The sequence below is a fragment of the Protobothrops mucrosquamatus genome, unplaced genomic scaffold, assembly GCF_001527695.2.
Source record: "Protobothrops mucrosquamatus isolate PMUCROS unplaced genomic scaffold, P.Mucros_1.0 scaffold2415, whole genome shotgun sequence".
Lineage (NCBI taxonomy): Eukaryota > Metazoa > Chordata > Lepidosauria > Squamata > Viperidae > Protobothrops > Protobothrops mucrosquamatus.
This window is the reverse complement of record NW_015388487.1, coordinates 50,165-63,105: the sequence shown is the minus strand read 5'-3', so window position 1 is coordinate 63,105 and position 12,941 is coordinate 50,165. Positions and strand designations below refer to the sequence as shown.

General features: G+C 40.7%; 1 protein-coding gene across 1 annotated transcript in view; it reads right to left on the bottom strand.

The window, feature by feature from the left end:
* Positions 1-12,941, bottom strand: part of LOC107295607 (importin subunit beta-1) — a 74,839-nt gene that overhangs the window by 30,523 nt on the left and 31,375 nt on the right. Inside the window, exon 12 of the mRNA XM_015824921.1 lies at positions 11,232-11,359. Coding sequence (XP_015680407.1) covers positions 11,232-11,359 — 128 coding nt within the window. The remainder of the gene's footprint in view (positions 1-11,231; positions 11,360-12,941) is intronic.

Here is a 12,941-nt window from a genome sequence, read left to right as displayed (position 1 = left end):
CCTGACCTAGGGAGGATTTTATTTGGGGTTTATCTTTTAACAATTTGACAGAGACACAACTTTAAAATTTGATTTAATTCGGTTTTATCGGGGGGGAATGTATTTATGTTTTGTTTTAAATATGTTGTGCGCCGCCCTGAGTCCCGTTGGGAGAAGGGCGGCATATAAATTAAATTTATTATTATTATTATTATTATAATCATCATCATCATCATCATCATCATCATCATCATCATCCCCCTCCAGTGAGGCACTACCTTGATGTGGTTGTGGGGCTTGCGTACTCTGAGGAAGATGAGAGCTATGCCAGAGGTTCAACCAAACTGGACAGGTCTCATCAGAGGAGTCAGACAAAGCATGTCTCTCCCATAAAAAATATGGTGAGACGTAAATTTCAGAAAGGTATACTGGCTTGGATGTCGCCCAGGTTAAGGTCCGCGCTAGATGTTGGAGTTCCTGATATCTGGTGAAAAATGGGCTACAGGACTCAGGACTGTTGGCTGAGCAACCAGGGCCAGCAGCTGCAGAACTACTGGAAGAAAAGATGTTTACCTGTCGCAAATACACAGTGATTGAAAACAAAGAAATAGTGATCGATTATTACAGATCAAGTCCAACAAGAAGAGGATAACTGAAACGAATGCACCAGTTCTAGAAAGAACAACAGCCAAAATCAGAAATAACAGAATAGAGACTAGCAGATCAACGTCGATTTATAACACGAAATAAAGTATTCACAGAAACAGAATTGGACGAACTGCAAAGGTTTACCCAGGGCAAAGAAATCAAAGCCTTGCCAGAAGTAACTCAGAATGTAGAGGCAAACCAGGGGGAGTTGGCAGTAGAGGAAACCAGGTACCTCTTCCTCAGGAAGTACAAAGCCCTCTAACTAAAGAAATAAAAGAATTGAAACAAAGAATAACTGAGCATTTAGAACAGCACAAAAGCAACAGAATAAGGCTGCCTGCATTGAAGCTTGTTACAAAGAAACAGCTAGCACAAGCATTAAAAGATGCAAATACTGCAATATCAAGTATAAGCACCAATTCACTGCAAGAAACAAACCAGCTAATGTACAGCACAGCTGCAGTTATAACTGAATAGCTGGGATGCAAAATCAACAAAGAAAAAAAAAACCAAACAGTGCAGCACAAAAATGGAAGGTTAGACTGGAAAATAAGATCAGCAAGTTAAGATCAGATGCAAGCAAGCTAGAACAGATGAAAGAAAAGAAGCTGAAGAACAAGAACACCAAAGAATACCTAATCAAGAAATACCACTTAGAAACAAGGAAGATCCAGGAAGCACTGGAAATAATAAAGCAGCAAATAAATAACAGCTATAGCCAGGAAAATCAGCAGATACGAAGCTCGAATTGCAAATTGTAGGCAGAACCTCCAATTTCAATCCAATCAGAAACGTTTCTACCAATCCATTAATGGAGAAACTGCAGTGACTCAGTCAGTACCTGACAAGTAAGAAACAGTGCAGTTCTGGATGCAGATATGGGATAATCCAAAGAAATACAACAAGGACTCAGCTTGGTTAAAAGAGGTGGATGCAAATAAAACAGAAGTCGAAATGAAAGAACTAGTAATAACAACAAAAATGGTAGAAAAAAGAGCAAGGAAAATCAAAAATTGGTCAGCACCAGGTGAAGATGAACTGCATGGGTTTTGGTTGAAACATCTAACTGTTATATACGCTCTCATTGCCAAGCAGTTCAACAACATACTACAAGGAGGAGAAATTGAAAAGTGGCTAACAACTGGGAAAACTTACCTGATAATGAAAGATCCAGCAAAAGGGGCAGCACCAGGCAACTACAGGTCAATTAGCTGCTTACCAACAACTTTCAAATTGCTATAACTGGTGTGGTAGCTGATGCAGTCCAACAGCATCTAGTTGAAAACAAGCTCTTTCCACCTGAGCAGAAAGGAAACCGCCCCAATAGCAGAGGAACAAAAGATCAACTCCTAATAGACAAAATGATCTTGGAAAACTGCAAGAGAAGGAAGACCAACCTGAATGTGGCATGGATTGACTACAAAAAGGCATTTGACTCTGCCACATGACTGGATAATCAAGTGCCTAGAAATAACAGGAGTCAGTAGAAACATCAGAAAGTTTGTGCAAAGATCGATGGCACAATGGAAGACACAGTTGCAGGTCAATGGTGAGAGACTGGGAGAGGTTAATATCAAGAGAGGAATATTTCAAGGAGATTCATTATCACCACTACTATTTGTTATTGCACTGTTTCCTCTGTCAACAATACTGAATAACTCAGGACATGGCTATCAAACATCAAAAACATCTGCCAGACTATCCCACCTCCTTTACATGGATGATCTGAAGCTGTATGGAAAAACATCATCTGAAATAGAATCGCTGCTCAACACTGTCCGTATATATAGGCCAAGATATTGCAATAGAGTTTGGCTTGGACAAATGTGCCACACTCACTATCAAACAAGGAAAAATAGTGAAAACTGATCTGGATGAGGAAGATTACTACAAATACTTGGGTATCCTTCAAGCTGACATCAAGCACACTGAAGTCAAGAAAAAGATTAGAGGTGAATACATCAAGAGAGTGAAAAAAATCTTAAAGTCCAAACTCAATGGAAGAAATACCAAGAAGGCAATCAACACCTGGGCAATTCCTGTCATTAGATACACAGCTGGAATAGTGGACTGGACTCAAGCAGAACTAAAAGCAATGGATAGGAAGACCAGAAAAATAATGACAATGAATCGTGCCCTTCATCCATGCAGTGGCATTGACAGACTATCTACCAAGGCAAATACAGTAGGTAGGGGTGGAATGTTGCAAGTACATCAGATGGTTGAAGAAGAAAAAATGGCTTTGGAAGAATATCTGGAGGACAATGATGAAGATGCACTGAAGTTAGTATATCAGGAAGGCTTACTGACTACTGGAGAGACCAAACTGGCCTACAAGAAAGACCAAATGAAGAACAGAATGGAGGCATGGGAAGACAAAGCACTACATGGCCAGTACATTAAAAAAAATAACTGGGAAAGCAGGTAATAACAAGACCTGGCAATGGCTAACAGCAGGAAAGTTGAAAAAAGAGACCGAGGGACTAATTCTGGCTGCACAAGACCAAGCCTTAAGGACAAATGCATACAAAGTCAAAATTGAGAAGACTGCAACAGACAGTAAGTGCCGCCTATGCAAAGAAGCTGAAGAAACACTGGACCACCTGGTAAGCTGCTGCAAGAAGATCGCACAGACTGACTACAAGCAGCGGCATGACAAAGTAGCAACAATGGTGCATTGGAAGATCTGCAAGAAATATCATTTCCCTGCAAGCAAGCAAGAACTGGTGGGACCATAAAATAGAGAAAATCATAGAAAATGAAGAAGTTAAATTGCTCTGGGACTTTAGAATTCAAACATACAAGCACCTGCCACATAACACCCTGGACTTAACAATTGTTGATAAGAAAGACAAAAAAGTCTGGATAGTGGACATGGCAGTGCCTGGAGACAGCAGAACAGACGAGAAAGAACTGGAGAAGATAACAATATACAAAGACCTACAAATAGAAATAGAACAACTGTGGCAAAGGCAAGCAAGGGTAGTACCAATAGTAATAGGCACCTTGGGTGCAATCCCAAAACAACTGGAGCACCACTTGAACACCATTGGCATTGACAAATTTGCCATCAGTCAATTGCAAAATGCGGCCTTACTAGGAACAGCTTCCATCCTACGATGATATCTGTAATACCATCAAACATCCACATCTGCCCATCCCAGGTCCTTGGTAAGGACTCAAAAGGTAGACAAAAATGCCAAATCCTGTCTGAACATCTGGCTGACTGTGCAATGATCAATAATAATAAATAACACTGTGTTGTCCCTATATATTTTTCTTTCTTCTTCAGGAAGATTACCAGATATAAAAATGTACACTACACGTGTACATTAGGAATAAAACTCAAAGTGTATTTTTGTAATTGTTCAAGATTGTTTTGTGTTGTTTGTGAAATATACAGAACTCAATCTTTTGCTGGCTCAGTTCTGTGATGGCTTGTGCAGGCAGACTATAAAAGGTGGTCTTAACTGTGGTTCGGTTTACTAGGCCAATTTTTCTATAGAATAAGCACAGGTAGCACTTGGTATGGATTGCTGCCCCACTACTTTTGTGATCCCAGGATGCTAGCTGCTTATTTATTGTTCTACTCACATGATAGAATAGTCAAAATTATTTTGGTTAGGTTCCATTGGAGTACAAATCACACAAAATGTTCTAACACAACATACTGAGTGGGCTATTTAGCTCCAAGTTCAGAATACAATGTTTTTTCTCTCATATCACTCCAATAGAAATTAACATGGTAGTAAAGAAAAGTCATCCTTCAAAATCTGCAAGTCTCATCCAAACATTGCACTTACCACCTGTTTGTTGGCATTTATTTGGACATTGTGGAACAGAGGATATTGAACTATATTTTAAATCTGATCCAGTGTGTGTGTGTGGTGGTGGTGGTGGGGTCTCCTTATTCAAGGAAACTTTGGAAAAAGCCAAAGTTTATGTCCAATTTGGGGGGATGAGACAACAGGTTTGTGCCTATTGTTTCATAGTGATGTATTTTATCCTACGGCATCCCAAAGTATCCAAATTAATCAGTATATGGAAGCCTAATCACACATCCAACATAGTAGTCCAACACTTTGCAAGACACTAGGTAGGCAAGATTAGATCTAGAATATAAAGGTTCTTCTATAGCACAAAAATAACAGTACGGGTAGTCCTTAGATTACGACAGAAATTGCCATTACTAAGTAAAGCGCTCATAAAGTGCGGCATGTTGCTTAGTATGGCAATACTGGCAGTCTCGGTTGCCATCGTTAAGTGAGGAGTGCACGGGTTGTTAAGTGATTTTTGGAAAGGAAATCATGAAATCTAGTCAAAATAAAAACACTACTTATTTTATTCTAAACTGCTCTCCCCAGTTTTAACCTGTAGTAGTCATTGCTGTCCATAATAAAAATCAGGGCAAATTATTTTACAGGATCAACTTCAGATATAGACAGACAAGTTAAGATAGGCAAGAAAACGGTAAATGAGCACCTGTCCAGCCTAGACGAGTTCAAATCACCAGGACCAGATGGATTACACCCCAAGGTTCTCAAGGACCATTGAACTATATTTTTCAAAGATCCTGGAGCACTGGGGAACTACCGGAGGACTGGAAAAGAGCTGATGTAGTTCCCATCTTCAAAAAAGGAAACAAAATGGATCCAGGAAATTACAGACCTATCAGCCTGACCTCAATACCTGGGAAGATTCTGGAAAAGATAATCAAACAACGAATCAGCGAACACCTAGAGGCAAACAAAGTCATTACTAAAAGCCAACATGGGTTTGTCAAAAACAGATCATGCCAGACAAATCTTATTCCATTATTTGACCAAGTGACAAAATTAGTGGATCAGAGGAATGCTGTGAATATAATTTACTTGGACTTCAGTAAGGCATTTGATAAAGTAGATCACAACCTACTACTTGATAAGATAGAAAAATGTGGGTCAGACAGCATCACCACCAGATGGATTCGTAGCTGGCTGACCGGCCGTACTCAGCGTGTGGTCCTCAATGGAACCACATCTACATGGAGGGAAGTGTGTAGTGGGGTGCCCCAGGGCTCTGTTCTGGGCCCAGTGCTCTTCAACATCTTCATCAACGATTTGGACGAGGGGATAGATGGGGAACTCATCAAATTTGCAGATGACACCAAGCTGGCAGGAATAGCCAACACTCCAGAAGATAGGCTTAAGATACAGGAGGATCTGGACAGACTTGAACACTGGGCGCTATCTAACAAAATGAAATTCAATGGTGAAAAAAGTAAGGTTCTACATTTAGGCAAGAAAAACCAAATGTACAGCGGGTACCTTGCTCAATAGTAGTAACTGTGAGAGGGACCTCGGAGTCCTAGTGGACAATCACTTAAATATGAGCCAGCAGTGTGCTGCAGCTGCCAAAACAGCCAACACAGTGCTAGGCTGCATTAACAGAGGGATAGAATCAAGATCACGTGAAGTGTTAATACCACTTTACAATGCCTTGGTAAGGCCACACTGGAATACTGCATCCAGTTTTGGTCACCATGATGTAAAAAAGATGTTGAGACTCTAGAAAGAGTACAAAGAAGAGCAACAAAGATGATTAGGGGACTGGAGGCTAAAGCATATAAGGAACAGCTGCTGGAATTGGGTATGTCTAGTTTAATGAAGAGAAGGACGAGGGGGGACATGATAGCAGTGTTCCAATATCTCAGGGGCTGCCACAAAGAAGAGGGAGTGAAGCTATTTTCCAAAGCGCCTGAAGGCAGGACAAGAAGCAACAGATGGAAACTAATCGAGGAGAGAAGCAACCTAGAACTAAGGAGAAACATCCTGACAGTTAGAACAATTAACCAGTGGAACAAGCTGCCTCCAGAAGCGGTGAATGCTCCAACACTGGAATTTTTTAAGAAGAAACTGGACAGCCATTTGTCTGAAATGGTATAGGGTTTCCTGCCTGAGCAGGAGGTTGGACTAGATGACCTCCAAGGTCCCTTCCAACTTTGTTATTATACTATTTCAAATTGGCATATAAAGAGATAAATAATTCCAGGAATATGTGAAACGTGTTTAAAATATGCTGAATTATTTTAATACTATGTAGGTCCATGTTGTCATGGTTCCGATAGATGAGACCAATTAAACCAGAACTCCGAGACTTGAGTTTTCCTCTAAGAACATGTTTATTGGTTACAAAGTATCAGCATGGTCAAAAGTGAAACCAAGACTAAAGTGCTCTCCAAAAAGTAACAGTATTACAAAGTTAAACTTCCCACCCCATAGCCTATGCAATCAACTATTTAAACTGCCCAGAGCTTGCTGGGAAGTGCTACAAACTGTAAGTTAAAAAGGAGGAGGGTGGACCAGGAAAGTAGCTGAGGCCCTGCTGATTGGACCTCCATTGCATTTAAACTGCATTTAAACTACCCAGAGCTTGCTGGGAAGTGCTACAAACTGTATGTTAAAAAGAAGGAAGGTGGAGCAGGAAAGTAGCGGACCGCGCGCCTAATGGCTTGCGAATCATATAATTAAAAATCAAAAACAGCGGCGGTACATTCAGGGCAAGTGCATCTGAGATTCCTTGTATCTTAGAATGTCTGGCTTAGTTCAGTGCAACACTTGTTTTGCAGCTGTCTTTCGCAGTACCCTTTTCAAACTTGGAAACTGTCCTATCTCTAAACAAATCACTAGTCTACAAGGACAGATTATTTATCTAGGGTCCGTAATCTGTGCTCTTCAGACAGAAATTAGGTGTCCAGTTCAGCCCTTCTACTCTATCGAGCCTCCACGCTATCAGCCCCCTCTACCACAAAGATCCTGCAGGAGAAGGGCAGTGTGGACAACCGTGGGATCTGGCAGGGGTGAGAGCTGTGAACCATAAACACAAAGCTTTCGCTGTGTCCTGCACAACAGATACAGTGCCCTTGCTGACCTTAACAGGGACATTAAGGAGACAGGTAAAGTTATTTGTGATGATAACTCAAATGAGCAGGGGATCGTGGTCCGAGATGAAGAACTTGTTTTCGACAGGGAGAAGTGCGAATCAGGTATTACACATCAGTCATGCAAGAACAGAAAGGCACCAAAAAGAGAAGCCACCTTCTGGTTGGTGATTCAATTATAAGGGATGTAAATTTAGGAAAGGACACAGAGGTTTCGAAAGAGGTCAGGTGTCTTCCAGGTGCTACTGCCAGTAGGGATAAGAAGCGTATTTCTAAAATAATCAAGAATGCCAGCAAGGACTGTGATGTGGAGGCTATTGTACATCTTGGCACTAACGATCTGTCCCAAAAAGATGTACTCTCTGTGCAGAATGATTTCCACAGCTTGGGGCAGGAACTTTGCAGGATAGGCTGTAGGCTTACTTTTTCAGAGGTTTTACCAGTGTATAAGGAGCAAAATGGAGAAGGCCAGCGTATAGCAGAATTCAATATGTGGCTAAAGGAGTGGTGTAAAGGGGAAGGCTTTGGTTATATTAGTCACGATGTCTGTAGCTGGTCCAATGAAAAAATGTAGAAAAGAGATGGTTTGCATCCATCAAAGAAAGGGACTGAGTTACTCGGCAATAAATTCACAGATTTTTCTGGAGGAATATTTAAACTAAACAGCGGGGACAGTGAGTATCAACCTTGCTATCAAGCAAAATCAAGCTTTTAATAGCGTGTGCCACACAAAGTGCATTAAGAAAATAGGGGAACTCAGGCACCACACAGGTTATGTAGAAAGTAAACACAGGGTCAGTCATAAAGGACTCAAATGTCTATACACCAATGCACAGAGTATGAACAGCAAACAGGGTGAGCTAGAAATTCAGGTTAATGAGGGCAGATATGATATTGTTGCCATTACGGAAACATGGTGGGATGAAACCCACAAATGGAACACACAACTAGAGGGATTTAAATTATTTAAAAGAAACAGACCAAATAAAAGAGGAGGTGGAGTTGCTCTCTATATAAGAAATAACTACATATCTACAGAAATACAGCACAACAATGATGAAAACTGTCCTGAATGCATTTCAGTCAATATAAAAGGGGGGAAAATGACATTGCCATAGGTGTATACTATAGGCCACCCAACCAAACAGAAGAAATAGATGAACTTTTTGCTAGTCAGCTAACTAAGGTATGTAGGAAGCACATCACAATAGTAATGGGGGACTTAAAATACCCTGACATCAACTGGGAGACAAACTCTGCACCAAGTGAAAGATCAAACAGATTCCTGACAAACCTAGCAGACAACTTTGTCTCCCAAAAAGTAGAGAAGGGAACTAGGGGATTAGCCATTTTGGATCTAATTCTCACTAACAGAGACGAAATGATAGAAGGTGTTGAAGCCAAAGGAACCTTGGGGGGGGGGAGTGATTATGCAATATTGGAATTCAACATTATGGAAGCACAAGCAATAGAACACAGTCAAACTAGAGTCTTGGACTTTAAGAGAGCTAATTTCAATAAACATTCCATGGATGAGAATCTTCAAGGGGAAAACAACTCAAGAAGCTTGGGAAATTTTGAAAAGTGAGATAACAAAAGCCCAGTCTAGCACAATACCAACAAAGAAGAAAAATAACAGCTCTCAAAAGAAACCAGCATGGCTGCATAAAGAACTCTCTGATAAATTGAAAGATAAAAAGGACAAGTATAAAAAGTGGAAAGAGGGGCACATAACTAAAGCAGAATATCAGCAAATAGTCCGAGCCTGCAAAGATGAAGTGAGGAAAGCTAAGGCTCAAAATGAACTAAGGCTTGCAACCAAAGTCAAAAATAACAAAAAAAGCTTCTTTCAACATGTAAAAAACAAGAAAAAAGTGAAGGAAATGATTGGTCCATTAGTGGGGGAAAGTGGCAAGAAGATGACTAGCAATAGGGAGAAAGCAGAACTATTTAACTAGTTTTTTGCATCTGTCTTTACACAAAGGGAAAAAACAGACCAACCTATCAAAAATAGTGCCATAAAAAACAGAATAGAAACACAAGTTAAGATAGGCAAGAAAATGATAAGTGAGCACCTGTCCAGCCTAGACAAGTTCAAATCACCAGGACCAGATGGATTACACCCCAAGGTTCCCAAGGAACTGGCAGATGTGATCTCAGAACCACTGAACTATATTTTTCAAAGATCCTGGAGCACTGGGGAACTACCAGAGGACTGGAAAAGAGCTGATGTAGTTCCCATCTTCAAAAAAGGAAAAAAATGGATCCAGGAAATAACAGACCTATCAGACCTATTCACATGATAGAATAGTCAAAATTATTTTGGTTAGGTTCCATTGGAGTACAAATCACACAAAATGTTCTAACACAACGTACTGAGTGGGCTATTTAGCTCCAAGTTCAGAATACAATGTTTTTTCTCTCGTATCACTCCAATAGAAATTAACATGCTAGTAAAGAAAAGTCATCCTTCAAAATCTGGAAGTCTCATCCAAACATTGCACTTACCACCTGTTTGTTGGCATTTATTTGGACATTGTGGAACAGAGGATATTGAACTATATTTTAAATCTGATCCAGTGTGTGTGTGTGTGTGTGGTGGTGGTGGGGTCTCCTTATTCAAGGAAACTTTGGAAAAAGCCAAAGTTTATGTCCAATTTTGGGGGATGAGACAACAGGTTTGTGCCTATTGTTTCATAGTGATGTATTTTATCCTACGGCATCCCAAAGTATCCAAATTAATCAGTATATGGAAGCCTAATCACACATCCAACATAGTAGTCCAACACTTTACAAGACACTAGGTAGGTCCTTCCAACTTTATTATTATTATTATTATTATTATTATTATTATTATTATTATTATTATTATTATTATTAACTATGTTTCCCAATAGAATAGTTTGACGGGCTTTCTAACATTAGGTTCAACCCCCCCCCCCCACAGCCGAAGGAACAGAAATGACCTTGGTTCCCACGGGACAGAGAATTGTTTATGCTAGTATAAAACTTCCCATTCCTCCCCCCAATCTTGTGGCAACCAAAAACGAGCAAGATGGCTTCAGCCAGGTTCATTGCAGAGTTGACACATGCTTCATTCTGCTACAAAATTTATTCAAAAGTCAGCTAGCCTTTCTCCATATCAGGTAAAAGATTGAGCATTTGAAATCAGAGAACAAGAACAGAATTTTAAAAGTGCTTATATCTTATTGCTCTGTATGCCTGAACCTGGAAAAAAAACCCAAAATCCTGTCCAAGTTCCATATTCTATGGAAAGAGGATCATAATCCTGAAACCTAAGTAAATTATGCATGTTAAATAAATTTGCATGATTTTTTCCCATTGTCTCCTATATAATTTATGCTTCTTCTCTTGTTAAATCTTCTAAGTAAATTCCAGAACACTTTTTCTCCCATTCTGTTTTAGTAGACATTATTCATACTCATTTGACAATATATTTGCAACAATGTGGCTTGTGCCAAAATCCAGGAAGCCACGTCTGTAGCTTTTGTTGAATTCTATGGAATTATAGTACATGTAAGAGATCTCAATCACTACAGAACTAACCTAGTGATATTACACATTAGCCCTCAGAAATTCTGGAGATTTTATAAAATGAAACTCTTAAGGAATACCCTGAAGCTCATTGGTCAGCAGTCAAATAGATAAAGAATGACTAAGTTACCTGTCTGTGGTCTCTAAAAGTTTCTGAACAATTAATTCAAAGGATGAGGATAAGCAGTAAGTTGCAGGCTCTTGGTCATCAGCCACATCAGCAGCTTCATAAGCAGCTTCTGCCAAACTAGAGAAAGCCTGAAAAATATTAAGTGTCAATAATTTAGAAGTTGACAATTTCAGGAAGCTTCCTATTTAGGTAAGCTACTGTTTTCAACCTAAGAAATTAATTTCCCAATGTTGACACCAACCTCTGCATCCTTCTTTAATATTTGCAATAGTGGCAAATATCTATAGCTTGAGTATAGGATGAGGGTGAAGGTTCATTCTCCAAGCTTGTGGGTTGGTTTCCAAACATTTCATTACCAGGCTAGGTAACATCTTCAGCAGCATTTCGGGGATGTCTGTGTCAGTGCTATTCTGTTTATAAGGGTTTCAGGTGTGGGTGTGTCAAGTGAGGGTCTTGTGATGGGTCAGGTGTGAGTCATCAGAGAGAGGCTTGTGATAGGTCTTGTGATGGGGAGGTTACTTCAGGTCAGGGTAGTTGGAAGGTGTGAATTATCAGTGGGTCAGGTATGAGTCATCAGTGAGAGGCTGGTGATGGGTCTTGGGATGGGGAGATTACATCAGGTCAGGGTCATTGGATGGTGAACTGCTCTCGGTCTCTCCCCCCCCCCCAGCAGTTCACCTTCCAATGACCCTGACCTGATGTAACCTCCCCATCCTCTTTGGTGACTCACATCTCCCGATTCCATTATTTGATAAATTAATAAGAAATCAAACAATAGGTCTATCACCAAACATTTTTGTCTTAGTGCCAATGTTTTACCTGTAACTTTATACAGGTAGTCCTCAACTTACGTATGACCATTTGTGTAATGACCATATAAAGCAGACATGTCAAACTCGCAACGTCACGCAACATATCGGGACGGTTTTGCCATTGCTGGCAATGGGGTGGGCGTGGCTTCTGGATGACAGCTTGACACCCCTGATCTAAAGTTATGAAGGTGCTGAAAAAATTGACTTATGACTGTTGCAGTGTCCTTTGTGGTTATGTGATCAAAATTTGGGTGCTTGGCAACTGTCATGCATTTACAATAGTTGCAGCGTCCTGGGATTACCTGATCACCATTTACGATCCTCCCAGGGGGCTTCTGACAAACAAATTCAATAGGGGAATCTGGATTCACTTAATGACTGCAGTGATTTGCTTAACCACCATGGCAAAAAAGCTCATAAAATCATGTGCAACTTAACTACACTGCTTAGTGACAGAAATTCTGGTCCCAATTGTCATAAGTCGAGGACTACCTGTACAATTGGAACAACTGCAGATTCTAAACCAGGGCTTTTCAACCAGTGGTACGGGTACCACCTGTGGTACATTGGCACCTGGCAGGTGGTACGCGAGCATCCTAGAAAAGTGGTAGCGGGGGAGGGGCATGAGCTGAACCGGTGGCAGCACCACACAACCCTGAGTGAGAGATGGCTGGAGCTGCAGGGCTGTCAGGGCTCAGTGGAAGCGCCAGGATCAGCACCAGGCTCCAGCTGGAGCTCGGCGCTGATCCTGGTGCTTCTGCTGAGCCCAGAAGAAGCGCCGATCAGCTGGAATGTTGCAGCATCTCCAGGGTCTTGTGATTTACATTCAGATGCTTGGCAACTGATTCATATTTATGACGGTCACAGTGTCCCAGGGTCATGTGAAGTGACCAAAACC